General features: G+C 44.1%; 5 protein-coding genes across 8 annotated transcripts in view; 1 reads left to right on the top strand and 4 right to left on the bottom strand.

Moving 5' to 3' along the window:
* The window catches only part of glg1b (golgi glycoprotein 1b), a 28748-nt gene extending 26511 nt beyond the window's left edge, over nucleotides 1-2237 (bottom strand). For both annotated transcript variants that reach the window (XM_062471872.1, XM_062471873.1), the window contains exon 1: nucleotides 1888-2237. In XM_062471872.1, coding sequence (XP_062327856.1) covers nucleotides 1888-2205 — 318 coding nt within the window. In that variant the 5' untranslated portion in view covers nucleotides 2206-2237. The remainder of the gene's footprint in view (nucleotides 1-1887) is intronic.
* A 5393-nt stretch (nucleotides 2238-7630) lies between these two features.
* Nucleotides 7631-9246, bottom strand: LOC134028071 (cilia- and flagella-associated protein 20-like). Its single transcript, XM_062471398.1, has 5 exons — nucleotides 8896-9246; nucleotides 8745-8824; nucleotides 8546-8657; nucleotides 8214-8402; nucleotides 7631-7815 (listed from the first exon to the last, which is right to left on the bottom strand). Exons 1-5 carry the CDS (start codon nucleotides 8977-8979, stop codon nucleotides 7699-7701), a joined length of 582 nt encoding a protein of 193 aa, XP_062327382.1. The 5' UTR covers nucleotides 8980-9246; the 3' UTR covers nucleotides 7631-7698.
* Nucleotides 9247-9627: 381 nt separating this feature from the next.
* Nucleotides 9628-19258, bottom strand: wdr59 (WD repeat domain 59). 3 transcript variants are annotated; one of them, XM_062471931.1, is made up of 26 exons: nucleotides 19164-19258; nucleotides 18494-18543; nucleotides 18081-18216; nucleotides 17827-17912; nucleotides 17366-17446; nucleotides 17222-17259; nucleotides 16994-17082; nucleotides 16630-16746; nucleotides 16454-16531; nucleotides 16185-16341; nucleotides 15866-15945; nucleotides 15632-15755; nucleotides 15279-15397; nucleotides 15016-15180; nucleotides 14656-14751; nucleotides 14325-14551; nucleotides 14063-14216; nucleotides 13636-13692; nucleotides 13061-13194; nucleotides 12855-12936; nucleotides 12646-12758; nucleotides 11985-12135; nucleotides 11704-11785; nucleotides 11319-11439; nucleotides 11076-11218; nucleotides 9628-10626 (listed from the first exon to the last, which is right to left on the bottom strand). In XM_062471931.1, the coding sequence occupies exons 1-26, from the start codon at nucleotides 19215-19217 to the stop codon at nucleotides 10391-10393; spliced, it is 2970 nt and encodes a 989-aa protein (XP_062327915.1). In that variant the 5' UTR covers nucleotides 19218-19258; the 3' UTR covers nucleotides 9628-10390. The 3 variants fall into 3 exon arrangements, 2 of the variants coding, with proteins under 2 accessions (XP_062327915.1, XP_062327916.1); XM_062471932.1 differs by lacking the exon at nucleotides 13636-13692 and having other exon boundaries at nucleotides 9629-10626; XR_009931522.1 differs by lacking the exons at nucleotides 9628-10626; nucleotides 11076-11218; nucleotides 11319-11439; ... (2 more) ...; nucleotides 12646-12758; nucleotides 12855-12936 and having other exon boundaries at nucleotides 13073-13194; nucleotides 13364-13692.
* On the top strand, nucleotides 19257-22017 carry nob1 (NIN1 (RPN12) binding protein 1 homolog). The gene is made up of 9 exons (XM_062471934.1): nucleotides 19257-19400; nucleotides 19656-19788; nucleotides 19871-20004; nucleotides 20097-20168; nucleotides 20326-20457; nucleotides 20562-20873; nucleotides 20963-21060; nucleotides 21139-21283; nucleotides 21439-22017. The coding sequence occupies exons 1-9, from the start codon at nucleotides 19332-19334 to the stop codon at nucleotides 21706-21708; spliced, it is 1365 nt and encodes a 454-aa protein (XP_062327918.1). The 5' UTR covers nucleotides 19257-19331; the 3' UTR covers nucleotides 21709-22017.
* Nucleotides 22018-22057: 40 nt separating this feature from the next.
* cog8 (component of oligomeric golgi complex 8) lies at nucleotides 22058-25000 on the bottom strand. Its single transcript, XM_062471933.1, has 5 exons — nucleotides 24471-25000; nucleotides 24154-24361; nucleotides 23153-23971; nucleotides 22749-22917; nucleotides 22058-22606 (listed from the first exon to the last, which is right to left on the bottom strand). The coding sequence occupies exons 1-5, from the start codon at nucleotides 24797-24799 to the stop codon at nucleotides 22248-22250; spliced, it is 1884 nt and encodes a 627-aa protein (XP_062327917.1). The 5' UTR covers nucleotides 24800-25000; the 3' UTR covers nucleotides 22058-22247.
* Nucleotides 25001-25373: the final 373 nt, after the last annotated feature.

The raw sequence follows: 25373 nt of genomic DNA on the forward strand, positions 1-25373 counted from the left end.
CGAAGTCATTATTTCAATAATTATGGTCTCACTCAGGGCCACGTTGGAGGAAGTTGCAGCCTCAGCAGATTTGAGGATGGCATTGTTGGGTACATAAGGAGAGCTGGGGGGGGGGGCTGGGGGGGGGGGTGAATGCCAAGCATCCAAACATTTCTAAATTGCCAAATCAGAATTGAATGGTTACCATACTTTTTATGATCAGAGCAGCTTCCCCTCCACCCACCCCAACTGTGTGTCTGCAAACACAGCAGAACACCCATGTGTAATAAAGATTGATGGTCCTGGTTAACTGTGTGGTTTTTCTACACACTGACACCAGCCAACAGGAACTAGGCTGGCACACTGGGGCTGCAGCGTTGTCATGGTTTCAGATAACCAAAGCTAAACCAGAGACAGGAGTGAAAACAAGTGAATAGAATTTGAATACGGGAGCATGTCTGCTCAGCTGAATTGAGTGGAGTCAAGGTGTTGTAAGGCTTCTAGAGCGGGTCTAGATGCGGAGCAGCCAGCCGGAGATGACATTTCAAATCCATCCTTTCACCCGTGTGAGGAAGAGCACGGCTTTACTCGAAATCATGGCTGGTAAAACAAACACACACACGCACACACAACTCTGCCATCTCAGTAGATTAGGTTATCAGAGAGGCTCAGAGAGAGAAGACAACTAAATGTTTCATCCTACAGATAAAAGGCACAGGCCAGCCATAGAACCGAAGACAGAAATGAAAAGAAGACGGGTGGGGGGGAACTAAATTGGACTCAATAAAATGGGTCACGAGTCTTATCAGCAGACATAACAGCTCCCGGTCTCTCTGATCATCAGTGTGTCTCTGAGGGGTGTGAGAAACAGTCATTCTTAGAGGGCAGGGTGGATTCTTTAGTTTGCGCTCATGCGTGGACTGCTCCAGTGATTTAGAAAGGAGAGGGAGAAGGGAAAACAAGACTACTGTCCCAGTGAGATGGCAGTAGAGAGTTAAGCCACATATGGCTATAAACTTGTGACTGATTTGGGGTTTGGGGAGGGATTGGATCTTAACCTGACTGAACATGTAGTGTTTCAGCAGTATTAACCTACTAAACAAACTCTTATAGTTGGAACTTGACAAGATCCAAGACTGAAAATGCTGCTCAAGGGCTTTAATCTAAGAGAAAATTGGTTACCCAACAAGACATATTATAGCATTTATAACCTCTTTAAAAGTGAATTAATCGAATCAGCAACAAAGATGTGCGGTAAGACGTTGATAAATGATTATGATCATGAAACTGATTCATTCACATAGCAATTTGGCTGATAAGAATCCCGACAAAAAATATATATATATTCGAGCTCCCTCTACTAAAGGTTTCATCATTGTGAAAAGACTCGCCTACAACAATGGGTGAGAAAAGATCGTCCTGTTGTCCCATATTATCAAAATCGCTTAATCCCTGAAGTACAAGTACAATTGACTCCTCCTGAAGAGTCGATACTGCCGAGGGTCAGGATAAGGTCCATCAAGGCTAAAACAGACATGCTGGACATGTGACAGAAGTTTTTCTATCTGATGACAATCTCACACTCACAATCCAAGTTGCACCGTTAACAGGATTTCAATGTAATAATTCCGTATGCAGAGTAGTAAATGGCAAGTGATCGATCTGTGTTCGTTGCAAATGCTTTCAGCAGAATATTGCTAAGCATGACAAAAGGGCAAAACATGTTAATGTCAACACGGGTACAGTTAAACTTAGAGTATATGGTGCACAGACTTCGACATTAGCTTGTGTGCTTTTGATTGTCGCATCAACTCTCACACAGCCAACACAACCAAGCAGCATTGCTTAACCCTATTTCAACACATGAAAACAAGGGGAATGGCCTCGCCCAAACTCCAGCATGCGTACCTCTTTTCTCTCCTGAAAACACTCAAGCACGGCTAGATTGTTGGTCCAGGTGTTCTTCGGACAAAGCCGGGTCAAGTCTTCCCTGCAGGCCTCCTCTTCTGCCAGCTTCCAGCCGGCTGTCCTCCGTGGCTGCGAGGCCGCGGCAACCGGGACATCTTTGACTGGGACTGCCGCTCCGTTAAGCCCAGGAGCGTTTTGTTGGTTACCGAGTCCATTTCCAATGCCATTATTTTGTGTTTTAAATGCTTGAATGGTACAAATGCAGAATGACGCGGACATCAACAGCAGAAGCAGCTGAACACGTCTACACGCCGCCATCTTCGGGGAAATTGCTCTAGCAAAGCGGCTATACGCCACTCCTGTTCTTCTGCGTGCGCGTTTTTTTTTTTTGGGGGGGGGGGGGGGAGTTCACTGGATCATAGACGTATGAGTACTAGATAAACGCCGTTCAACGTGATAATAGTTTTTCTAGGGGAAATAACAAGACTAATGCGTTTTTTGTGTTTACTATAACGGTAAATTATAATAGCTTAATATTTGTGTTTCACATGCTATCTAGCTCAATCAAGCACACACCGCGAAATACATTTACAGGAACGGATCTTGCACAGATATATCTATAAATCCCTCCCACCGCCACCTCGAATAGAATTGTTGGCAAATAGTGACATATAGTCGTATAATCGTAAATAATACGTTGACTAGTCAATGTTGGTAATACCAGTTTTTTTATAGAGCAATGCAATTTCCTAATTTCCATGTTAAAAACATTCGGATGTATTTATTGATGTGACCGTAGAAGAGGAACGGTAATTGATCTGAGATGGTTGTTTGGATTTACATTTTTTGTATTACAAGCTCTGTGTCGCTTTGGTAATAGAGGTGGAACAACGTCACTGTCTGCTGTTTGTAAGAAGCAGTCCATAGTGATCTCAGAAAGTCTCGTCCCCGATGCAGTGTTTGAGTCTGCAAACAGATGTACGAGAAACAGCCTCCTGACACCCTCGGCTGTCTCACTGCAGAGACTCCCGGAAGGAGGACTGAGTGGGTCAACAAGCTGCAGGTCAGACTGGGGTCAGAACAAAGAAGGGACTGGGGAAATAGACTCCACCTGAGGCTGCTGCAGAATCTCCAGATATAAGTAGCCCTTTATGGGATTATCATTATTCACAGGAGGCTGCAAGTGAACTTGTGTCTAGGCCTCGGATGCCTGCCTAGGAAGCAGACACATGATGCATGAGGGCTCAAGGAACATTTACACACAAGGGCAGAGTGACATTTGCATAGACAGAGAAGCAGAGGGAGAGATTCAGATTCAACTGTATGTATTCAAATTTACTTACAGATTTATTTTTACGCAAATCTCAGAAATGGGTGGAGATAGGAAACAATCTAAACATAATTAAATCTGATTTCTTTAAGAAATAAGGTCTGTGAAAACTAATGCTGAAATAATTCAGTATTTTCTGGGTGTAACATATTTCCAGTCCTAATGAAGTTATTTAGATAAACCACAAACAGATCTGAAACCCACCCTTCCTGCACTTCACACGCTTTTCTGCTCTAATGTTTCTACAGCCTCCCACAAAAGCCACAAAACTGCCTGGGAATGTATTTTCATCATCGCTGTGTTTTTATTGGATGGGGGAAAGAGAGGGAGAAACATCAAAAGGACAGGTTATAATGCTACTGTGCAGTAATTGAATTCAGTACTAGCTAGGGAGCAGGGACACTGGAAGTGTGATGATTTGTGAGTCAAGCGGTAATTGCTGAGGGACCACAGAAGCTGTGTCAAAAGTACACAACCCCTCCAATAGTAGTTTGCCACTGAGTGTTATGTCTGGTGCCTGGCTCACACCATGGTGTGGAAGGGGTGGCATTCATCACCTGTTCTGTGAATATGGATCTTTGTGTCACCATAAAGACAAGAGCAGGAGGTGCGACACAGCGTGAAAAACGTTGAATCAGTTGAGGAGGCCTCAGATTTTAAACACTCGGGCAACTGGCAGGATGCTTATGGGATGACCCAGATGAACCAAGAATAATAGGAAATATTTTAGAGTCTATTCCATATCCAGGTAGGGGTAGACGATAGGTATGTTCAGGATGTAGCCTCAACGGACACCACCTGGAGTTTGAGGTATTCTAGAGATTGGCAAAGAAAGCGAAAAATTGTTCATAAGATTATATTTAGGGCTGATATTTATATCCTCTGAAGACAGAGGAAGAGAAGCTCCAAAAGAAAACCTGAGTCAGAAGAACAAACACTGCAGTTGTTATTCCTCAAGCCTGTGCAGCGTCTGGACAGATTTGGCTCTGATTGAGAAATCAATTCAGACTGATTACAAATTGAAGACCAACTCTGTTGATTCGGCCGTGAAGAAGTCTTCTCTGACTCAACACCAGGTCAATATCTTTCACATCAAGTTTGTGTCGCCATCAGAGCAGTCACATATTTCAGAAATATTCATCATTCTTATTACCCACTTATGCGCTCTGTCGAATATGTTCTTTAACAAATTCATCTTTCATTAGTCTCCTACATTAGACATATTTTAACCTCAGTGTGGCACATGCAGCAGTAGAGTGTTTCTTCCATAGAGACTAGGACTCCCTACAAGAGAGAGAGAGAGAGAGAGAGAGAGAGAGAGAGAGAGAGAGAAGGGAGAGAGAAAACAGAACAGACAGAGAGGGTATGATGGGATACATAGAAAAGTGGAGGGAAGCAGTATCCAGCAAGAGACAGCGTTCAACAGAGAGATTTATTGATAGCAGTGGACTTACACAGTTCTCATGTCATGTACTCAGCCTCAGCCCTGTCACATGATTGTAGGAAATATATTCCATGTTCACGATGCATTACCATGACAGGGTGTCTGTGGCTTCATTTTAATCATTTGCGAAATAGACCTATCCATCAAAGTGTCCCTCTGGCAGGTAGTGTCTTATGAGGTAAGCCTGTGCTGTTCTCTAGAACATAGGATAGAAAGTGTCCCTAATGCAGAGAGTGTCTTACTAGGCAAGGCTTTTGCCATACTGTACACACATGTACCTGTCTCTGGAACCATCTTAGTTGGACAAGCCACACGAAAAACTTGACTTTCTTTGTGCTGTATGTTTTGGACTGCAGATCAAGAGCTCACAGGTTCAAATAACCCTCTTTACGATACTTTGGAAAATAGTGTCTGCTAAATTAATTACATTGCATTACATTCAGACAGTCAGCCAGTTATCACTTCAACAAACTACCTTTTTTTCTTTTGATACAATTTCCAGATCAACTATAAGACAGTGGATTCTTGGATCCTTTCTCATCCGGGTGGGAGGACTGAACTAATGACATCAATTGAAGATAATTAAGGATCATGGTGACAGGTTTTACATTAAACTCTATAACATTGTGAATGAAGTAACCTCTTGTTGATACAAAAACGTTATACTAAAACCAATACACAGCCTACAATAGGCCCAACACACAGCACATCTTTGGCCTTGTGTGGAACGTTTTTTTATGCACCAGCTTCAAATGATTATGAATCCCACAATGAAGTGTGAGCCTTGAGTCACAGCACAGCCCTAGGCCACATACATCTACTCTGTGATTCAGCAGTGTAATACACAGTCCTTCTGTCCACACACAAATCAATAATGGAAGCTAAATGAATTTACTGCTCTCACTAGGAACGGAAATCAATTGGCAGTCCTCAGAGAAACACTGGATAGAAAAGGAGAGGTCTTGAACTCTGACAGCCAGAAGACAAGATGACAAGTAAAGGGAGAGAAGTAGCCTCGTTTTGTTAGTGGCATTAAACTTTGGGGAAAAATGAGGTGAATGAATGGAGCTCAAAGACCAAAAACTATTAGTCTTTTCTTTGCTTTAGGTACCTCAAGGCTGCCCTGGGCTCTGGGATCTAATTAAAATGCTTTATTGCCTATGTAAAACTTGTAATGCAAGTGTGTCCATGCAGCTGCAGTCTGTAACAGGTGAATATGCCAGGATAACAGAAGCTGCGTCTATGTCAAACGGGTCATCCAACATTTCCAAATTTTGGAGTAACTGATGAATTGGCTAATTGATTAATTAATTAATTAATTGATTGACTGGTGCCATGCTTGCTGGTGGAAGGCATGTCTCAGTGTTCAGTGAGTTTTGTTGCTTTTCTTTTACAGTAAACTACTACCGCATAGGACCCTCAACACAGCAGGAACAATTGACATGAAATAGAGCTGACTTTCTTGAAGTGACAGGGTCTCTCGCTTTCACCAGAAGGGGAAGCCATTGAGTAAATCATATTGAAAAGATAGAGGGAAGTGAGGGAAGAGAGAGACTTTTCTCTCTTTTCATCAGCATGACTAATAATACAGTATTTGTAGCATGAAAATGAAAGTGGGGATAAACTCTACTTTTAACTCAAGTATCAATTCCTTCTTTCGCTTATGTCATGGCCTCAGTTTGTGAATTAAATCACTCTTGTTTCTTGGCTCCAACCAAATAATTCTCAGCCCATAGTTAAAGGTCATATTCACTTGGAAATAAAAGTCAGGCATTCTCAAGCGTGGGAGAGATGTGTAGCAAAGCTTTATAAAAGTCCCTCATTCGTCTGCCTCATTAAGCGAATGATGATGATGACACCGCTCATTTCCAAACAATAAATAAATAGATAAATGAAACGTGCTCATCCTTGACAAGTCTCATTACAGTCAATTCAATTAGCAGACACCACCAAGGCCAAATTCTTTCTCAGCACTTCTCCATCCAGAACTGGCATCCGGAGGCCTAGATACTTACTGCACAGTTCACCCACATTAATACAAATTAAGAATATGGGGGTACTTGCTTCGTAATATGTGCATAAAGTGAAGAATTATATATGACATGATATATGTGACCAGACCCTATGACATACAGAGCTAGATGTAGCATTGACAAGATGTCAGGCAAACAAGAACACACTTTCTAAATCGTCAAGCAACATGAGAAGAGGAAGGTGATTTCGATGCATATCAACAGACATAAATACATAACACCTCTGACTCAGGACGAGGGATGGTCCATTGGGATCGTGCAGACTGAAGTGGTGTAGACGTCAATGTGCGGATCTTTCACAGATGACACAGCTTCACTTTATGTTTTAAAGGTTGTTCTTTTGTATTATGACTACCCACACACACACACACACACACATTCATCCACCCATCTCCCCCACCATCATAACCCCAAGGAATCTGGTTAAATCAATTTTATTCCCTAGATTTCATAGAGATCTGATGCTGTTTATGTCTGTGTATGTTAAACACTTTTTAGGTGTTATGTTGAGCCTTACTGGTTCTGTGCCCAGATGGACTTGTGCTTAGTTATCAGGACTAACGCTAGATCCAGTGTAGAGATCTGCAGGACCTTTGAGGGCTTACCCGCCTCTGCAGGAACAAGCCCACCTCAGCGCCTCAGATAAGACCAAGGAAGATTATGGGAGCATGGAGCACAAATGGCAGCAACAACAAATACCAGAAGGCTTTGATCTTTTATTCTCTGCTTTTGAGGTCCCACAGCAAAACAGACTCAGACTCTGCAGACCTTTGATAAGGTAATTTTGTGTTTATAAACTGCTTTTGGGATTGGAACTTGATCTAATCTCATCCCCAGTCAGCAATGTCCCTTGAATACAATCCCAAACCCAATCCCTTTTATCTTGTACTGTCATCTGGCTCTTATAGAACACACTGCAAAGCAGGACACACGTTCATTGAGGCATTCCACAAAATTGAAAGTAGCTTTATTTCTGGTATGTGTGTGACTGAGTTGGCTCGGTCTCATGCCTTGATCTTGTTCTGGACGGGCAGGTAGAGCTTGAACTCTGCAGGCAGCTCGTCCTCAGAGTAGAGGCGGTCAGAGAAGTACACTCGCCGAATACGGCAGTTTGCGTGGATCTGAAAAAAAAGAGGACATGATCACACAGGAGACGAATCCTGCCAGATTGGAATGACGAGTGGAATGACGAGAGGAATATGTAAATCTGAATGGATGCAATCAGAATCGATGACAGAGCTAGTCCATAATACCAGCACATGACATGACTACACTGACTTCCACTACTTTCCCTGGCAGGTCTGGACTGGGACTGAAAAACGGCCCGGGTCTTTGAAACGCAGACCGGCCCACGACCGTGTATTATTATCTATATATTTTATTTTGCATTTTGCCGCGGCTGTTTGACCGGCCGTTAAGGAAATCTCCGACTGTCCCAACGGCCAGTCCGACCCTGTTCCCTGGTATATTTATCTTAGCTGTCTTCTGCGTGTGATACAGTGGCTGAGATGGGACCAACCTGGACCCTCAAGGTCTCGATGTAGTTGGTGCCGTAGGCCCTGCGGGTGAAGTCCGACAGGTTGAACTGGATCTGGTTCCAGCCGTCGTCAAGCCTCATGGGCATGGTGCAGATGAAGGGTTTGACCCGGGTCATGCTTTGGTAGTTGCTGGCCCGAAACCGACGCCGCACATTTTTATCATCCAGGACCTAAACACACAGTACATCACCAAAGATCAGCATTGTCTAATTAGATAATAATTTAATTATGACTTGATCTGTTTTAAACCGACTAACCCTAATACTTAATTGATTTATTGTCACTTTAGCTACACATAGGCTATACATATTACCTGAACTTCGAAAGTGAAGTATTTCTTCAAGTTCTTGATGATCATGACAAGAAAGGGCAGTTTGATGCCAAGGGTTTTCTTTGGATCAGATGGGCAGGTGATGTATGTGGTGCTGTATGGAGAATATGGGGAAAAGAACAGCAGGAACAGAGGTCGGTTATGTTATTCGATTTAACAAGGTAAACTTTGTATAACTCACCTGACATTAGTTCCCTCAATCTCAAGAACCAAAGACTGAATGTCATTATCTGTAATTCTCTTGATATGGCCATTTCGCACCTGAAACAGACACAGCCAGGTTGGCACATTGACTTGGAGACATAAGTCACTGGAAAAATAATGTTTCTTACCTTTGTATTCCATATCTGCAACGGCTTACTACCAATACTATAGAGAATGGATAGAAATCCACTTTGAAATGTGTTTTTAAACATCGTGGAGTCGAAGTGTTGATCAAAATTGACTTACTGCCAAAACATTCCTATCAACCTTATAACTAAACACAAACAAATAACCTCAAAACGTATAGAAAATACAATTTAAATACGTATTTGGAATATTTGAATAATAATAAAACACGCAAACATCCACATTTCTCGGATAAACTCTTGAGTGCGTCGTTTGCGTGGGATTATGTTGTTTAGGTGCCATGGTAACATGCATCTGACCATAAAGTGTTGGCTCGGGAGGCCGCTAAAGGCCTAATGAAACACAATTTGGCCAACAGTATGTGGACACCTGATGAACATCCCATTCCAAAACCATGGGCATTAATATGGAGTCTACAACAGCTACCACTCTCATGTCCACACCAAATTCGACAAACCATTTCTGAATCCAACCTCCCTAATGCTCTTGTGGCTGACTGGATGCAAATCCCTCATCAATGTTCCAATGTCTACTGGAAACCATTTCCACAAGGGGAACCAGTTATAAGAACAAAGGGGGAACCAATTCTCCATATTAATGTCCATGATTTTGGTGTCCATATACTGAGCACTGTCCACGCACTATCCAACATTTAATTTGTACTTAATGTATTAATACATTTTCTATTTATTTAAACTATATCAATGAAAATGAGGCAGAAAATGTTTTGATCCTTTCGAGGTCCTTTCAATTTTGTGTAGAATTACAAGCATATTGTGTACAGGCTGGCAGATGAGACTTATTTAAACATACCATTTATGTATTTACATATGGCACATGAATTACAAAGTTTTCAAAGTATTTCCACATTCAACAACAAAGCCTTAAAACTGACCCTTGTATGGCACACTTTTCTGCTGTTATATATGATTTTGTATAATTTAACAGTCACTATTGCCTTTCATAAAAGTGAAAGGTGAGACAGATTTTTGAAAAACAATCAGATAACAGCCATTATTGGGAGAATGGCTTTTGATTCAGCTGCTTTCAACCACTGAAAAAACAAACAAAAAAACATTCACATTTCACCTGTAACAATGACAACATCAAATCAATCAATAGGGCCGGCCGACAAGATGCCTAGAAAGTTATTTTCAGAGTGACACATTTTACACAGCAATATAACTCCTTGAGGCTCACTGCATGCTATGTTAAGATCAATCCAAGCATTGCCTTTTTGGGCCAGTGTGTGTGGGAAACTGGACAGAGAAGTGTTTATCACATTCCTCCCATAGATGTCTGTCTGTGCATGTATGTTTCAGGCTTGTGTAAGTCTGTAGACCTTTTGGAGTACACATTTGTGCTTATTCCTCAGAATATACAAACACACATTTGTTGTTTGCTTGCATTTCTCTGTGTGGATACTTCTGTGATTGTGTGTGTGTGTGCATCCCAAGGTAGGTGTGTGTGTTCCTCTCAGAAGGTGCTCTGGAGCAGGCAGTGGCAGCCACAGCCTGTGGGGCACTCATCCTGGGAGCGGAACCAGTCCATCATGTGGGTGGTGTGTCCTCCGTGGCCACAGCTCAAGCAGAAGTTGGAGGAGCCGCGGACCGCCACGTGACAGATGGCGCACTGGAAGGTGAATCGCTTACACACCGCACACTGGGTGCCACGGGCCTGGCTACGACAGTGACAACAGTACACACCAAACTCTGAAGGAGGAGGAGGAAGAAGAGGAGGAGGAAGAAGAGGAGGACCAAGGTTGGTATAAAGGAAGCTATCAGCAGGAGGGCATACAGTCTATGTATTTCTAGACATTTTGACTTCTACTTTTGTGATCTGTTGTTGGTGCTTATGGTGCTATTAACCCTCGTGCTGCCTTCGGGTCACATGACCCAAAGGTTCATAACGAACCATCGTTGTGTTTACCCAATTTTACCCAATACAAAAACAAATACAAATAATTTTCTTTTAACCATTCCAATGTGGGGGGTCTGAGACAGCCCGACAGTTAAAAGAAAATGCTTCACTTTGTTTTTGTATGAGGTAAATTTGTCGCAATACGACGGTGGGTCACAATGACTGATGGGTCAGAATGACCCGAAGATAACACAAGGGTTAATGGGTTCCAGGTGGAGTGTGCTGCATGTCTGAGACTAACCAATGCCCTTGTGAGGCTCTGGAGGGCAGGAGGCAAATTTGAGCACATCGGCCCTCTTTTCTTTCAGCCCCCAGCGGTGCAGGATCTCTCCGTAGCACTTCTTAAAGTCATCAAACTGCAAGGTGTTGGCTGGGTCCAGGAGCCTAGCCCCAACGACACCACAGGACAGCAAGAGTAAGTACCAAAGTTTTCAAGTCTATTAACACCCCGTTAGTTTATCCCTTTCATTATTGTCATTATTGCCTTTTATTCATGTCATGCTGTTCCCTCTCTCGCTCGCGCGGATCTGTGTAAACCTGGTTGGCATAGCGATATTCGTCAGGTGAGGATTCTCCCCAGGGGGCAGCATGTTCAGAGTCCCGACCTGAGGAAACAAATATGAAGAAAACGGTCTCATCTGTTCTGGCGGTACTGCACTGTTTTGACAGTGGGTACCTATGCAGCATGTGTCTTTTGTTTGTTTACATCGGGTTAGCATAACCTATACCTCTATTGCCTGCACACACTCCTACAGAACCTGAAACGTATTAAGTGCCAACTAATTCATAGTCCTGCTAAGCTAGTGTTTACAGATATTGTAAGAGGGTTGTGAGGGCTCTCTTCATGTCTGAGTTGGGGACTACCCTACCTATGTTCCAGGTGGTGGTGGTGATGGATTCGGAGGTGCTGGAGCATGAGCCGGAGGTCACAGAACTGGACGTGTAGCTGGGCTGATAGGAGAGGGTGGGAGAGAAGGGATGAAGATAGAAAAGAGAAAACGGTTAACTAGATAATAATTAAAGTGCAAGACACAGAAAAGACAGGGGTGAGTACTCAGCCTTTTAGCTAGCTTCAAAAATGATTCAAACACCAGCCTAAACCCCAATTGACAAACCTTCTCGGCATCATGATGCTTAGTAGGGGACTTACATAACGAGAGTGATGGGGAGGGAACATGGAGGCTCGTGAAGGATGGTGTCCGTACAGGGAAAAGTAGTCCTGAGGAACACCCTGGGTTCTGAACACACTGCACAGCATGGCCAAGGTCTGCACATCACTCATCTGGCTGTAGTGGGCCAGACTGGGAAGAAAACAACGCATTATTAAACATAATAGAAAAAAACATATTTGCAGTGTATGTGGTTTATAACATTGTATACGTACGTATACATATAGTAGACAAAGTTAGCTAGCAAGAAACTGTGATTATAGGAAATGAATGCACAGTTAATTATGAAAATATTTATTTGCATATTTACAGTTTAAATGGTTTGCCATTACATTCATTGGTGTGAAAATATGTTTGGCATATACTATAGTCTTAGTATTATATTATATATTTTGATCTGCTCATGTTCTCTTCTGCTCTTATTTTCCCCCAGACTTTCGGGACCACTTCATTAAAAGGTTCAAATGAAATGAAATAATAATAACATGACAAGCTATGTTTATATTTAAATACAAAGAAACAGAAAAAGACCACACTGACATAAGAGGAGGTTTCTCATAATGTAAAGGATATGAGGTTTCAATGACACCATTTATCATGCAATGATGCATAAAGGAATAACTGGTGTGTCAATCCACTCACAGAGTCTCCAGCAGGTGGCGCCCAAACGGGTGTCTGGCCCAGGGAGTGTCAGCATCGGGGTCCATGTCTGGGCTCAGGTCCAGACTAGTAGCAGCAGACGCCAGAGCCCACACCTAAGGAGTTAAGACATAGGCTTCTATATCATTGGATGAGGACTTATAATGGATATCCGAACTGGTGATGGATGACTAGAGGAAGCCTGGGCGTACCTTGGCCACGTCCCTGCGCCCCACTATCAGAGCAGCCGCTGCGTTCTTCTGGCATGTTTCCTGGATGTCATTCACATTCAGACTGGAGGGGAGGGAACCCGTACATTCAGGTCAGTTTCAAACTCCAAAAGGTGTCCATACAATGAGTGATATGTTTACAACACTGAGTTAGGGTTAGACGTTCTAACTAGGTCATGGTCACCTACATGTATGTCTCCCCAAGGATCTTGTGGACGGGCAGCAGACAGGAGATCTCCTGGATGATGATCTTCCCTGCCAGCTTGATGGGCCTGTTGCTGTAGTCTGTTCCCTCTCGCTTGGTCTTGAAACGACGTGACTTCTGTAGGAAAATGAGGGAGGACCATCGAAGGATTTAATACAAACACAAAGAAATGCGTCTAATTCCTGAAATACATACTCGCAAAAGTTGTTGAAACTTCCAAAAATAATCAAAATGAAAAATAAAGAATTTGTAAATTTCTTGTTAGCAAGGAATCACATGACCTTACCATAACCTTAGGATGTTACAGTGTTAGTGTCACATCAGAAGCGTTAGCCACCATTGGAGGTAGAAAGACAGACAGCAAGAGCAGGAGAGAGGGCAGCAACAATGGTTAATGCTCTAGGGGGTTATCCATGCTTGCTTAAACCACAGAGAGATGGAGAGACATGCTAGGAGCCAAAAGAGAAAATAAGTCAGAAATGATCTGAATATAAAAGCCCAGACGAATGGAGAGAGAGAGAGACAAGATGGGGGAGGGAGAGAGGGTGAGCTCAATACCGGACAGTCATGAATGGTCTGCAAAGACCAGCGGCGTGGGCCAGACATTGGGGGCTTCTGATTGGTGGAGATTGAGGGGGATCGAGTAGAACACACCAACGAGAGGGAGGAAAGGTGAGCAGGGAGAAGGAGAGGGGGAAGGCCCCTCCCCCATGCCCTCCAAGACACAGGAACAGAGAGAGAGAACAGCTAGTCAGGGGGACAGCCAGTGCATTGGGGTGGGGGTGGCAGGAGCGTATGGTGAACAAAACACTAAACACGACAGAGCTTAAACATCATACCACTGGGCTAGGTCAGCATAGGACATGGGGACTACTGCAACAACGTTCAAAACAAAGCATTAAGGAACATCAACGCAGCTATGTGCAACGTTTGTGTACATGTGTGTAGGCTTAGGGTTAGCGCCCCGTTGCACAGGTGACCTCACCCGCTCCTTGTAGTAGAAGGAGGAGATGGAGACGGTCTCCTTGTCGGAGCGAGTGGGGCTGCCGCTGTAAAGCCTCAGGGTGCTCTGAGACTCTGTCCTCATCTTCATAGGGGTCAGGATCCCACTGTGGTATGCTGACAGAGCAGAGAGAGACCTGGGAGAAAGCACACACACACACAGATTAACCCCCCCTATCCTACACACACACACACACACACAAACACACCAAAGACTCACGCACATACACTAGTTGTGGGCGTACCTGGGGGTGGGTTCTGTAGGGGGAACAGCACGGTGCATGGTGATGGGTCTGGTGAAGTACATCAGGCAGCCCGTGCCACAGAAGCGTGCCCCCGAGGTGCGGGGGAAGGGGATGTTGGCGTCCTGGTAGGAGCCGTAGGTGTTTGTGACCCGGGGGAACGCTGGCAAGGTTGGCGTCACAGGGTTGGACAGGACGTAGGGGTTGGCGGCTGTGCCATCTTCCTGGGTCTGGATATGGCATCATGGGATACATGAACATGTAAAGATTAACGTTTCTTTTCATTGAAACGAGATACAGAGGTGTGTTTGAGTGAGTGAATGAGTGATGTCACCATGTACGACTCCATGCAGGACACCAGCTGTCTGACACAGGGCTCCAGACAGTTCTGGTTCCTCTTCACCTTCTGTAGCGACGTATCGGTCAGGATCTACACAGAGGAATGCACAACCATGAGTACCACACATACAATCATGTTTGTCTTACTAGTACAAGTGAGGACGACAATTCATTCTCATTCAAAATCACGTTATCCCTAACCCGAACCAAATCCCTTAATGTAATTCTAACCCCCCTAGAAATACAGCTAGAAGTAGTGAGGACCAGGAAAATGTCTTCACTAATTCCTTAGTTTGCTATATTTTGTGGGGACTTCTGATTCTCACAAGAATAGTAAAACCAACACACACAGTACCTTCTGTATTTTGGTTCTCATGGCGGTGGGGATGGAGGTGGGGCTGACAAACTGGAAGGCAGGGGCAGCATTGTTGGGGTACTGGGCTGGAAACTTGACCACCAAACGGACCTGGTGACTACCAAAGTGGGCTGACACAATGCAGCTCCGGTTGACAGCATCCATCTGAACCCAGAGAAGCATTCGGATCAAAACAGAATAGGGCATCTGGAGAGGGTGTCTGTATGCATCTATGCATGTGTGTGTGTGTGTGATTCTCTAACCTCAACATTGACGTTCCGGATCTGCAGGTTGACGAGGGAGAACTCCTGCTGCAGGGTCTGGGGTAGACCTGGGGCTTCCTGTCTGCTGGAGCTGAGCCCTGACAGGTCCCCATCCTGGTCTGAACAGCCACACACTCAGTACTGCTGCTTCAGTAGTACTAGGCATGGAACTACTCTTCAAATTCCTATCACTGCTGCTAGTCTGGTAAACATTTGTATTTGTGTACTGTGCAAATTGTGTTGGTACTTTAACCTTGTGCATAGTGATAAATTGCAGTTAAACTACCATTAAAGTCACCGGTGGGAATCTATAAAGAGGCTAGACTTTAAAAAAGGGTGTGTGTTTGTCTTACCCAGCAGGTCGTCGATCGCGAGGCCGGAGCTGGGCTGGGGCTCATGGGGGGACAAGGTCTTCTCAGACTCTGACGTCAGAGACACCCCCTCCATCAACTCATCTACTAAGTCATTAGAACACAGCTGTGGAGGACACACATGGGTCAACTGTACCGTCTCTCTGCCTGACTACATGTTTGTCTGAATCAGTCAATGTATTTATATGTCTCTCTGTCAGGGGGAACCTAACTTACCTTTTGAAGCTGTGGATCCACACGCCATATCCTAAGTGTCTGGTCTCTGGACCATGTCACCAACTGGTAGTCCTTAGACCCTGGCATATACAGGAGACAGAGAACTAAGGGTTAAAATATTCTTGAACTTGCCAAGTTGAAACTGCATGTTAAATCCAGAAACCATAGTTTTCACCTTGATTCACTCTGTCAGTTTATGAGAGGGCAAGTGTTCTTAATGCTGCGTGCACAGTGTAGGAGGGCGACGAGGCAGCAGAACGCTGGATCAGTGACGTCATATTGACAAACAGGGTGTGGACCATTCCGTCTAGTCCCTTACCCTCCTTTTGCGGGCGCCACTGGAACTCCAGCACCACATCGTCGTGTCCTACGAACGCGTGGACAGGGCTGTTGAGATCCAACGTACTCCAGAGCAGCAGACTGTTCTCCCTCCTCAGCTGGGGAACCATCACCGTCACCAAGCCGTTGGAGAAGGGCTGTGGGGGCGTGAGGGACACACACGTGTACACAGTGACCTAGTGATACTCAGTGCACACTACACTGTGAGAACAGGGGGGGGGGGGGGGTGTTATAGAGAGGGACACTCACAGTGTATCTAGCCTTCCACACTGGGACCTGGCAGGACAGGATGTTGAGGTACTTCCTTGGTTGTCTGTAGTCCCAGAACTAGAGAGAGAGAAAGAAAGAGGAAAATACATGAAAAATAGGATGGATGGATGATTATCATGACATTTGGCTGCAGACTGCAGTTTGCAGTGACTTACCCGTACAGAGTTGTCCTGACTGGACGTGGCTAGGATGTACTCGTTTTCAGGATGCCAGTCTAGACCATGGATCTTAGACAAGTGGGCTGCTACATACTCTACTGCTGTGTTGGGTTTCTAAAAAAGAACTCAATTAATTAACCAAGTAATCAATCAATCCAAGTATATATTTTCAGTGGAGATTCAGTAAATTAATAAATATGTGACTGCTAAATGTATACACCAAATTATGTAACCATTAAATTACAGAATCGAATGTTTAGCAGTTTTTCGTTTTGGAATTTTTCATCTTTCTTCTTTGCATACAAATTTGACTAATGTGAATGTGCTGCTTCATTTTATCCTTTTGATTTCGCATACTAACCCTCTTGTCCCATATCCTGACGTCTCCGTCATGACTGGATGCGAGGATGTGCTGGTTCCGCCTGTTCCATTTGACCTGTGAAGCCCCCGCTAAAGAGGTCAAAAGAGACAGAGTTAAGAATTGGGATGGAGGAGAGGGAGGGAGGAACAAAGGGAGCATGAAACCAAATCCGTAAATGTGGTGAGAAAACTTGTTCTGAAATACTGATATCCTGATGTGATTGCTCACCGACAGCAGAGAGTGCCACTGTAGGTTTCCGTGTGTCTCTGTGAGCAAACACAAAATCACAAATAAAACCGAAAACAGATTAAAAAAAGATGTCCGTTTTATTACCATGCATAACTTCTGTATACCCCTGCAAGAGTTTCTTACCTGGTGTCCCATATATAGATGTAGGTGTCTACTGAGCTGGTGACTAGATACTCTGGCTCAAACCACGACCAGTCTAAGTCACTATAAGAAACAAACACAGCTCGTCTGGCAAGACCAAATGTACTAAACAATCTGAAATTCATTTAAAATGTAAGACACAATTATTATAGTATTTACAACTGGACTCACTGGAGAGTTGTTTATTGTTTTGGATTAATAATATTGCAATGCACATCAGTTCCTTATTGTTTAGTACTTTAGTCACTACATTTAGTCATTTAGCAGACGCTCTTATCCAGAGCGACTTACAGTAAGTACAGGGACATTCTCCCCGAGGCAAGTAGGGTGAATTGCCTTGCCCAAGGACACAACGTCATTTTGCACGGCCGGGAATCAAACCAACAACCTTCTGATTAATAGCCAGACTCCCTAACCACTCAGCCATCTGACCCCTAGAGTACCTGATGACTCGTGTGTGTCCCTGCAAGGATGTGTGGACCTCCCCACTCCCATCACGCCATGTGTACAGATCAACACGCTGGTTACTCTGAAACAAGATTGATTTTCAATTCAACTGTGTGATCTTTAACTGTCAGGGTTAAGGCGCCACCATGTGGCCATCCACAACCATAAATAAAGGTCTGAACGATCGTTAAAAAAATTGAGCATTCTTTTTTTTTTTGGGGGGGGGGGTACTTTTTATACTGGGACTTACAGAAGCAGCAAAAACATGGGATTCTGTCTTGTGAGGATTCCATTGGACAGTGCCAACATCCCACTTGCTCTGGCGTCCAATTTTGCGAGGTGCTTCCGCAGGGGTCTCAAGGTTAACTACGTAAAGGAAGCGCCGTCTGCAACAGAATGTCATTCAGTGGGGATCATTCAAAACAAACAAAATCGTAAGGACTTGACAAACTCTGTATGAAGAAGGATAATAACTAAACAGTGAACTTTTTTTTACTATTGCACTGTCTTCAGTTCTCTGCTCTGTAAACATTGCTAAATAATGTTTAGCAAACGTCTACAATCAGTCACCGTTTGTGTCCCTATGAGGAATTTCAAACTTGCTCCTAACTATGTAATAAGACTTTTCACTGGGCAGTGAGGCAATGTACCAGAGCTACACACCCTGACAGAACTGCATGACGTCCCAGGCAGTCCACTGACATAGCAGTTGCCTGCAAAATCAAAACAGATCAGCGTTGACAGTTGCACAGCATTAAGAAAGTTCGGGTTTCTCGATAAATATTGTAACTATACGTCCATGTATTTAAAAAGGTAGCATGAAAGGACAACAGACAAGCTTTACCCACGAGAATAACTGTAAAAAATCAGGAAGAGAGTGAATGGAGTTTTGAGAGTTGGTGCAAATTAAAATATATGGGTTGTTGACTTCTGTGCTACACTAATACCGGTACATTAATTTTGTAATGTAAGTGCGGTGTAAACTTAATGGTGTTGGTTCAGCTTAAACACCTCATTTGGAATTGTTGCTGTCAGTGCAGGTAGCTTAATTCACGTAAATGTGCCAAACCAAATGTATCTATGTTCTGAACCGGATAATATTATCGTAGACATGACATTAACATGCTGATGCAATTTATGTGACGATAATAAAACAAAGCTATGTCCAAGACCGTTGGCAAGAGATTGGTTAAACATTTAAGGGTTGCTACTGGATTGCACTTAAGCTATAAGCAACTAATGTTCTCCAATCAACCGCGTTTTCATAGTACTGCAATGCATCATATATTCACTCCAACTCGTTGTCTCCTGCACGACTTTGTCTTATAAGTACCTGTGCATCTCGGAATTCGACCACCACATTCTCACTACTCCAGCGGGCAGCCATCTTGCTCTACAACCAAAACAATAATCAACATTACACGTCACATGTAAAAACGCGAGAGTTACTTCTTCGTATCTGATTGGTTAATTTGCTGATGCGTGGAGTCTGCCATTCAAGATGGCTACTTCCTTGGTTGAGCATGTTGTCGCAGACGCAGGTGCATTTTTGAAGAAAGTACCTCTCCAGGTGAGGATTATTTTACTAAGTGATCTCCAAAGGTTCTCCGCCAAAGAAATCATGCAAAGTTATGTATGAAGGGGGATAACAGTATAGTGATCCTGTGCTGTTGAGCTGTCTGATAAACCATGTTGGGCAGCTAGTTTTTGTAGCTGCGGCCATAGATATATATATAAAGGGTCTATATATATCTATGGCTGCGGCACCCAATCTTGATGATCAGAGATGAGCATTTTACAAACGTTGCTTGTTTTGTGTTTATAGGAAATTGGAAAGAATATCTACACCCTGAAAGATGTTGTGGATGAAATTCGTGATAAACCCACCCGGAGGAGCCTGTCGTTTCTACCATATCAGTTGAACTTCAAAAACCCTCAACCAGAACACATTCGATTCGGTAATGTTTGCAGTGTCATTGTTTAACATATATTTAAGTGTGAGATTTATCACTTACGGTCTTCCCGTGTTCTCATTTTTAGTCACTGAATTCTCAAAGAAGACCGGAGATTACCCCAGTCTGTCTGCCACCGACATAAAGGTCTTGGCCCTGACATACCAGCTGGAATTGGAAAATGTGGGGTCGGGCCATCTAAAAAAGGAGCCTGATGTCAAGGCACGTTAGCTATGTTCTGTATTTGTTTGTATTTGGAAAGTGGATCGAAGACGATAGATTACACTATCATTTGTTAATCTGTTGGATTTTAGGTTCAATTATGCAGCACAAAGCGGCATCCAGAGGCTCCAGTAAACGTAGCAGGATTCCACTTCCCATCAAAGGTAATGTTATGCTATGATGTAAAAATACTGGATTAGAACATGTATTCTATGTAGCCAATGAACAACCACAAAACACCAACTTAAAAGCAATCTAATGCTAATGTAGTGTATTATAGTGCAGTATTGGCATCACAGCTATTCATTTGGACCCAAACAGAGGCCAGTAGAGGGTTTGGAAAGTCACCGACAGACCTCTGTACAGACTTCTCTTTCGTCTGAGGAGTTTAACACTTTCCAGTTCTGGAGGAACCCTCTGCCCTGCATTGAGGCAGAGCTGTTTGAACTTCTGGTGAGTAGGTGTGACGTGGTCTCACTTGTAGGTCAAAATTGACTTCCTGAAATCATTTCATTCATTTCCGTAATTAGTTGATAATGTCTTTGGTCAACCGGCAGCATGTTGAGGACATCTCTGTATCAGATGGAACAGAGGTTGAGAAGGTGCTTGAAGATGGGGGCATTCACAGGGATTCTGCAGAGCATCAAGAGTCAGAAGAACACTCTGTGGACCTGAGTGGTGGTTCAGGAGAGGAGGATGATGAGGAGGAAGAAGAGGAGGAGGAGGAGGATGATGATGGTGGTGATGATGATGATGGGGGTGGTTGGATCACTCCCAGCAACATAAAACAGGTCCAGATGGAGACTGGCCACTGGACTGCTCCGGCGGATGTTAAAGTGGGATGCCTGACGACAGATTTTGCCATGCAGGTAAATTCTGACTAAAGACTAAGCCACTGCATTGCAGTTCCTTTTGTATACGGCCTATTTTGTTGACTTAAGACTTTTTTTCTCTCTAGAATGTTCTTATTCAAATTGGACTGCATGTCCTCTCAGTTAATGGGATGCTGATTAAGCAAGCAAGAAACTACATCCTGCGATGCCATGCTTGTTTCAAGTGAGTGCAAATAAAGATTAAAAAATATATAAAACAATTGTTCGACTAGTGAAAGTTAAATAGTCATTTTCATTTCAGGACCACAACAAACATGAACAAGGCTTTCTGTCCCCATTGTGGTAACAAGACGCTAAAGAAGATAGCCGTGACCATCAATGAGGACGGCAGCATGCAGATGCATTTCTCCAAGAACCCCAAAGTGCTAAATCCTAAAGGAATGAAGGTGAGAAAGAGCATCTGCATCGCTGGCAGAAAAAATCCTTGATAAATCTGATCAGGTGGTCTATGAGGATTTGCTTTGTTGTCCACTGCATTTAAATAGTATTTTATACAATCTATATATATATACATGAACCTACTCTGTCCTGCCCCCTGTAGTACACGCTACCCTTGCCAAAGGGAGGCAAACATGCCTGCAACCCCCACCTGGTGGAGGACCAGCGTTTCCCCCAGCAGAGACTGTCCCGCAAGGCCCGCCAGAAGACGGATGTCTTCAACCCTGACTACGTGGCGGGAAGCTCCCCGTTTACCGAGAACGACATCTACAGCCGCTCTGCCAACCTGCACATACGAGACAGCCAGTGTGGAGGGGGTAGGAGGAGGGCCAACCCCAACTCTGTACAGAAGAAGTTTGTCAAGAAGAAGTAATGGGCTCCACTAGCACATATGACACCACAAGCCAATAATCTGTCAATTGACCCTGTGAAATCATGATGCAGTCTAGTCTCTACATGCAGACTCTAGCAAAGCAAAAATCCAGCAACGGAATAGCTGCAACTGAATATAATACAGACAATGTTAATAACCTGGCTATATTTTTAAGGTTAACTTAATGCCATGCTCTGTTGAAATATTACAGAATAACTTTCATATTTTCAAAATCCAGTTGTGTATGGGCTTGTGCATGTAACCTGCAGTCACATTTTGGCCAAAAATAAATCTAGACAACCTGTTTAACTTTCTGCTCCTTTTGTATGAGACCAAACATAAAATTACATAAGAGGGCAAAGTCACTTTAGACTTGATTTATTGCCACACCCATCTCAATTTCATGACAAAACCCATCCCACATACATGGAAGAACATACGAAAACGGTAAGATATCTGAAGATTTCAGTTACCTGTTATATATTAGGTTTGGCTAATGCCAAGCCAGTATTTAAGAATGTTGTACTCAACATTACTCCTCAAAGTTCACTGACTGAACCTTTGACCTCTGTGTCTGGTTCATTGTGTACAGCATCCATCGCAGGGTCAGAACTCTGGACTGATTCTGGGGGGATGGGACTCCCGGGTATTGGCTTCTCTCTGATTTCGGGGTCTACCATCGGTTCTGGTTTTGGTGGTGGTTCCTCTGCCGGTATCAGGCTGACGCCAGATATGGGTTCTGGATCAGTTGTGGTCAGACTGCCCAGCTCTGTGCTGAGGTCCACTTCTGGAGCAGCTACTTCTCTTTCGGGCAGCACGAACTCCAGAGGTTGCAGAACCATGTGAACATCAATGCAACCAAGACTGTCATACTTGTGTACTTGTGTTGGAGGAACACCTAGACAACAGGATAAAGAGTAATCATGTCAGTTGATAGTGTGTTGCACTTTCTTCTGAAAAGGTTTGGTCAGGTTAGCACAAAAAAAGATTGTACAGTTTCCAATAAAAAAAAGTATGAGGGCTGTGATAGCATGGTATACCGAGTATGAGAGCTAGCTGCGCAGGGGGGAAGAGGACTTGGAGACAGCGGTTGAGGAAAGGCACCATGTCCTCTGCGAAGGCACAGCAGAACTGGACAAACAGCTCCTTCTCCCTACTGCTGAAGGCAGACTCCTCAGCCCGGTGGAACACCAGGATGAGCTTGGTCACCTGTTGAAAGGAGGAGAAAGGGATAATACCAGTCATGAAATGACAAGAAACAACTAATTTGGCACTACCATGTCAACAGCATTTCACTTGGCTAAATGAACAACATTGCACACCCCAAAACACATATCTAAATGGTAGCAGTCAGGAAAGGTAAAGTACATGTGTAGTAAGGCAACCTCTGAAACAGCAAGAGCGCCATCTATGTCATATCAGCATTTGTAGCACAGCAGCGCACCTTGAAAAGAGCATCCTCCAGATACTTGGTGACCTCTTGGGCTAGACCTATGGGGCAGCACAGACGCAGGTCATTGAAGGCAGTCAGGATGTTGTTGAGGAAACAGGCCAAAGGGGGGAAGTCGAGGAGGGCCATGGGGGGTTGCAGGGTACCAGGCTGGGTACTGGGTGCCACAGGAGGAATGGTGCCACCCAACATGGAGGGCAAAGAGATCAGTGTATACATGTTCATGTCTTCCTGGAACTTGTCACCTGCCTCGTGGATGGCCTTGCGGAATGTATCTGTGGCCACTCGTTGAAACATAGGTGCCAGCTGTCCACGGAAATCCGCCCCAACTCTGCTGAAGGACAAGCCGAAGTACATGCACTGGCCGAGCAGGGAATCAAGCCGACCTCCCACCCCTCGCTGAAGGTCTTTATCCAGGGTCTCCAGGAACTCGGCCACCTTCTGCACAACCCAGCCATGGAAGATAGCGCTCTCGTTCACACCTTGGCATCCAGGCGGCAGCAGCGGGTCCTCGTCAGAGAAGATAGCACGGTATTGGGTGATAATGTCAAAGAGGTGCACGCGGCAGGCCTCAATGGTCTTGGTGATGTGGAAGTAGGGGTCATCATCAGGGATGGCGGCCAGGATTGAGTTCAGCCAGCTCCCACGAGCCTGGAGGAACTTGACTCGAAGCTCTGCTTCCTTAAAAACGTCCATCCTCCGCAGGTAGCCAATCACCCGCAAGCAGACAGGAAGTTGGGAGTTGCTGCGTAGCTGCTGCAACAGCTGGTTCAGCATGAGTTGAGCTGACTGACGCACTTCATGGACAATTCCCTGACCGTAAAAAAAGATCATAAAATTAGTGCAAATAAGAAAAGGTGTTGACTAATGAGACACGTTAGTACTATGGTTTGACAGATAATACTATGACTGTGCCTTCAGATATCTAAACCTATTCCAAATATATAGCTGCCTCTTGTCTGCTATGCGACAAAGTATCAAAGAGCATTCCTTACTTGAATGACAGGCAGGGACGAGTGCTTCTTCTCCAATCTTTTTACGTAAGCTGCCAGTTCCAGAGCCTCCTCATAGTAGCCGTTGCGTACGCAGGTGTCCATGAGCTGGGGAATCTCTAGAATTTCCAGGATCTCGGTGTGACGATTCAATGTGAGGCTGTTCATTCGCCGACTGACTCCGATCTCCTCTGCCTCCTTGATGAAACCCCTGAAGGTAGGTCAATATTCTAACTTTAATTATGACATGTTTGTAACGAAGGCACTAGTAAATGTTACATTAGCAACCATTAGAGTATGCACATTGATTTGACACTAACCTGCATTTTTCACCAAAGCTGGGCAACTTGTCAAGGAGTTTAGAAACGCTGCTCTCCACACGACCAAAGTCCTTGTAAATCTCTTCCGTGCAGTCAGCTGTTCGAATGAATGTCTTGTAGTTCGAGAAGGCAAGCTCGCGGGTTTGCTGCAATATCTGAGCTCTCTCCTCTGCTATTCTCTCCGGCTCCCGGTTTAATTTCTCTACACCGTAAGAACTGAGCTCAGACAAGTACGCTGCGAAATCCGGATTGTCCCTCCAGTTATCAGGGAAGCTGTCTTTGAATATTGAAGCTAGAATACTCTCATCTTCCACGTCAACAGCTGCCATGTTTGTAATCTGTCACTTCAACCCTGCAACGGATTTCCCGCGCAGCAATTTAGTACAAACCTTTAAAAATGACTTTTGTAACCACAATCGAAACGTGGAAAAGTCGATGTAAACATAATTTATTTGTAGACTGTAGGAAACTGGCGTATAAACTGCCGGAACTGCAGTCGCGTTATGATGACGTCACTAATGTTTGTGCAGTTAAAGAGGCGTCAACTTCACAGACGGACTGATGCAAACATGTCTGCGCCAGTTCAAGGCACGGTTGTTTGAAGACGTATTTGATCTTAAACCGTTTTTTGTATACGGCATGCAGCATTACGTATTTGAAAGCAGCTGCTGTACCTACGAGGAAAAAGTAAAAGTGTACAATTCGGTACGCATCATTGGCCAAAGAGAGCTCTCAATACTATTTCCGGGTTTGCGAGTTTTTATTCCTTCAGAATAAAGCATAGTCTGAAGTGACCTACGCGTGAATTCGCTGGTGTTATCTCGAAAAACTAAAAAGTATGGTTATCTGATTATGGTTTGTGAAACGCAACAAAATAAACGAAATGCACATGACCACCAAAAC

Source organism: Osmerus eperlanus, chromosome 10, assembly GCF_963692335.1.
Source record: "Osmerus eperlanus chromosome 10, fOsmEpe2.1, whole genome shotgun sequence".
NCBI classification, from domain to species: Eukaryota; Metazoa; Chordata; class Actinopteri; order Osmeriformes; family Osmeridae; genus Osmerus; species Osmerus eperlanus.

Excerpts from the sequence above, each read along its gene's own strand:
- cog8 (XM_062471933.1), bottom strand. The coding sequence starts at position 24,799 with ATGGCAGCTGTTGACGTGGAAGATGAGAGTATTCTAGCTTCAATATTC. Across the intron at positions 24,362-24,470 it reads AGCTTTGGTGAAAAATGCAG|GGGTTTCATCAAGGAGGCAG; the intron begins GTTAGTGTCAAA and ends ACCTACCTTCAG. Across the intron at positions 22,607-22,748 it reads GCAGCTAGCTCTCATACTCG|GTGTTCCTCCAACACAAGTA; the intron begins GTATACCATGCT and ends CCTGTTGTCTAG.
- LOC134028071 (XM_062471398.1), bottom strand. The coding sequence starts at position 8,979 with ATGTTTAAAAACACATTTCAAAGTGGATTTCTATCCATTCTCTATAGT. Across the intron at positions 8,403-8,545 it reads ACTTCACTTTCGAAGTTCAG|GTCCTGGATGATAAAAATGT; the intron begins GTAATATGTATA and ends CTGTGTGTTTAG. Across the intron at positions 7,816-8,213 it reads TCGAGACCTTGAGGGTCCAG|ATCCACGCAAACTGCCGTAT; the intron begins GTTGGTCCCATC and ends CTTTTTTTTCAG.
- nob1 (XM_062471934.1), top strand. The coding sequence starts at position 19,332 with ATGGCTACTTCCTTGGTTGAGCATGTTGTCGCAGACGCAGGTGCATTT. Across the intron at positions 20,005-20,096 it reads AAAAGGAGCCTGATGTCAAG|GTTCAATTATGCAGCACAAA; the intron begins GCACGTTAGCTA and ends GTTGGATTTTAG. Across the intron at positions 20,169-20,325 it reads GATTCCACTTCCCATCAAAG|AGGCCAGTAGAGGGTTTGGA; the intron begins GTAATGTTATGC and ends GGACCCAAACAG.
- wdr59 (XM_062471931.1), bottom strand. The coding sequence starts at position 19,217 with ATGGCTGCCCGCTGGAGTAGTGAGAATGTGGTGGTCGAATTCCGAGAT. Across the intron at positions 17,447-17,826 it reads GGACACACACGAGTCATCAG|TGACTTAGACTGGTCGTGGT; the intron begins GTACTCTAGGGG and ends TGTTTCTTATAG. Across the intron at positions 13,195-13,635 it reads AGACCATTCATGACTGTCCG|AAGTCACGTCGTTTCAAGAC; the intron begins GTATTGAGCTCA and ends ATTTTCCTACAG.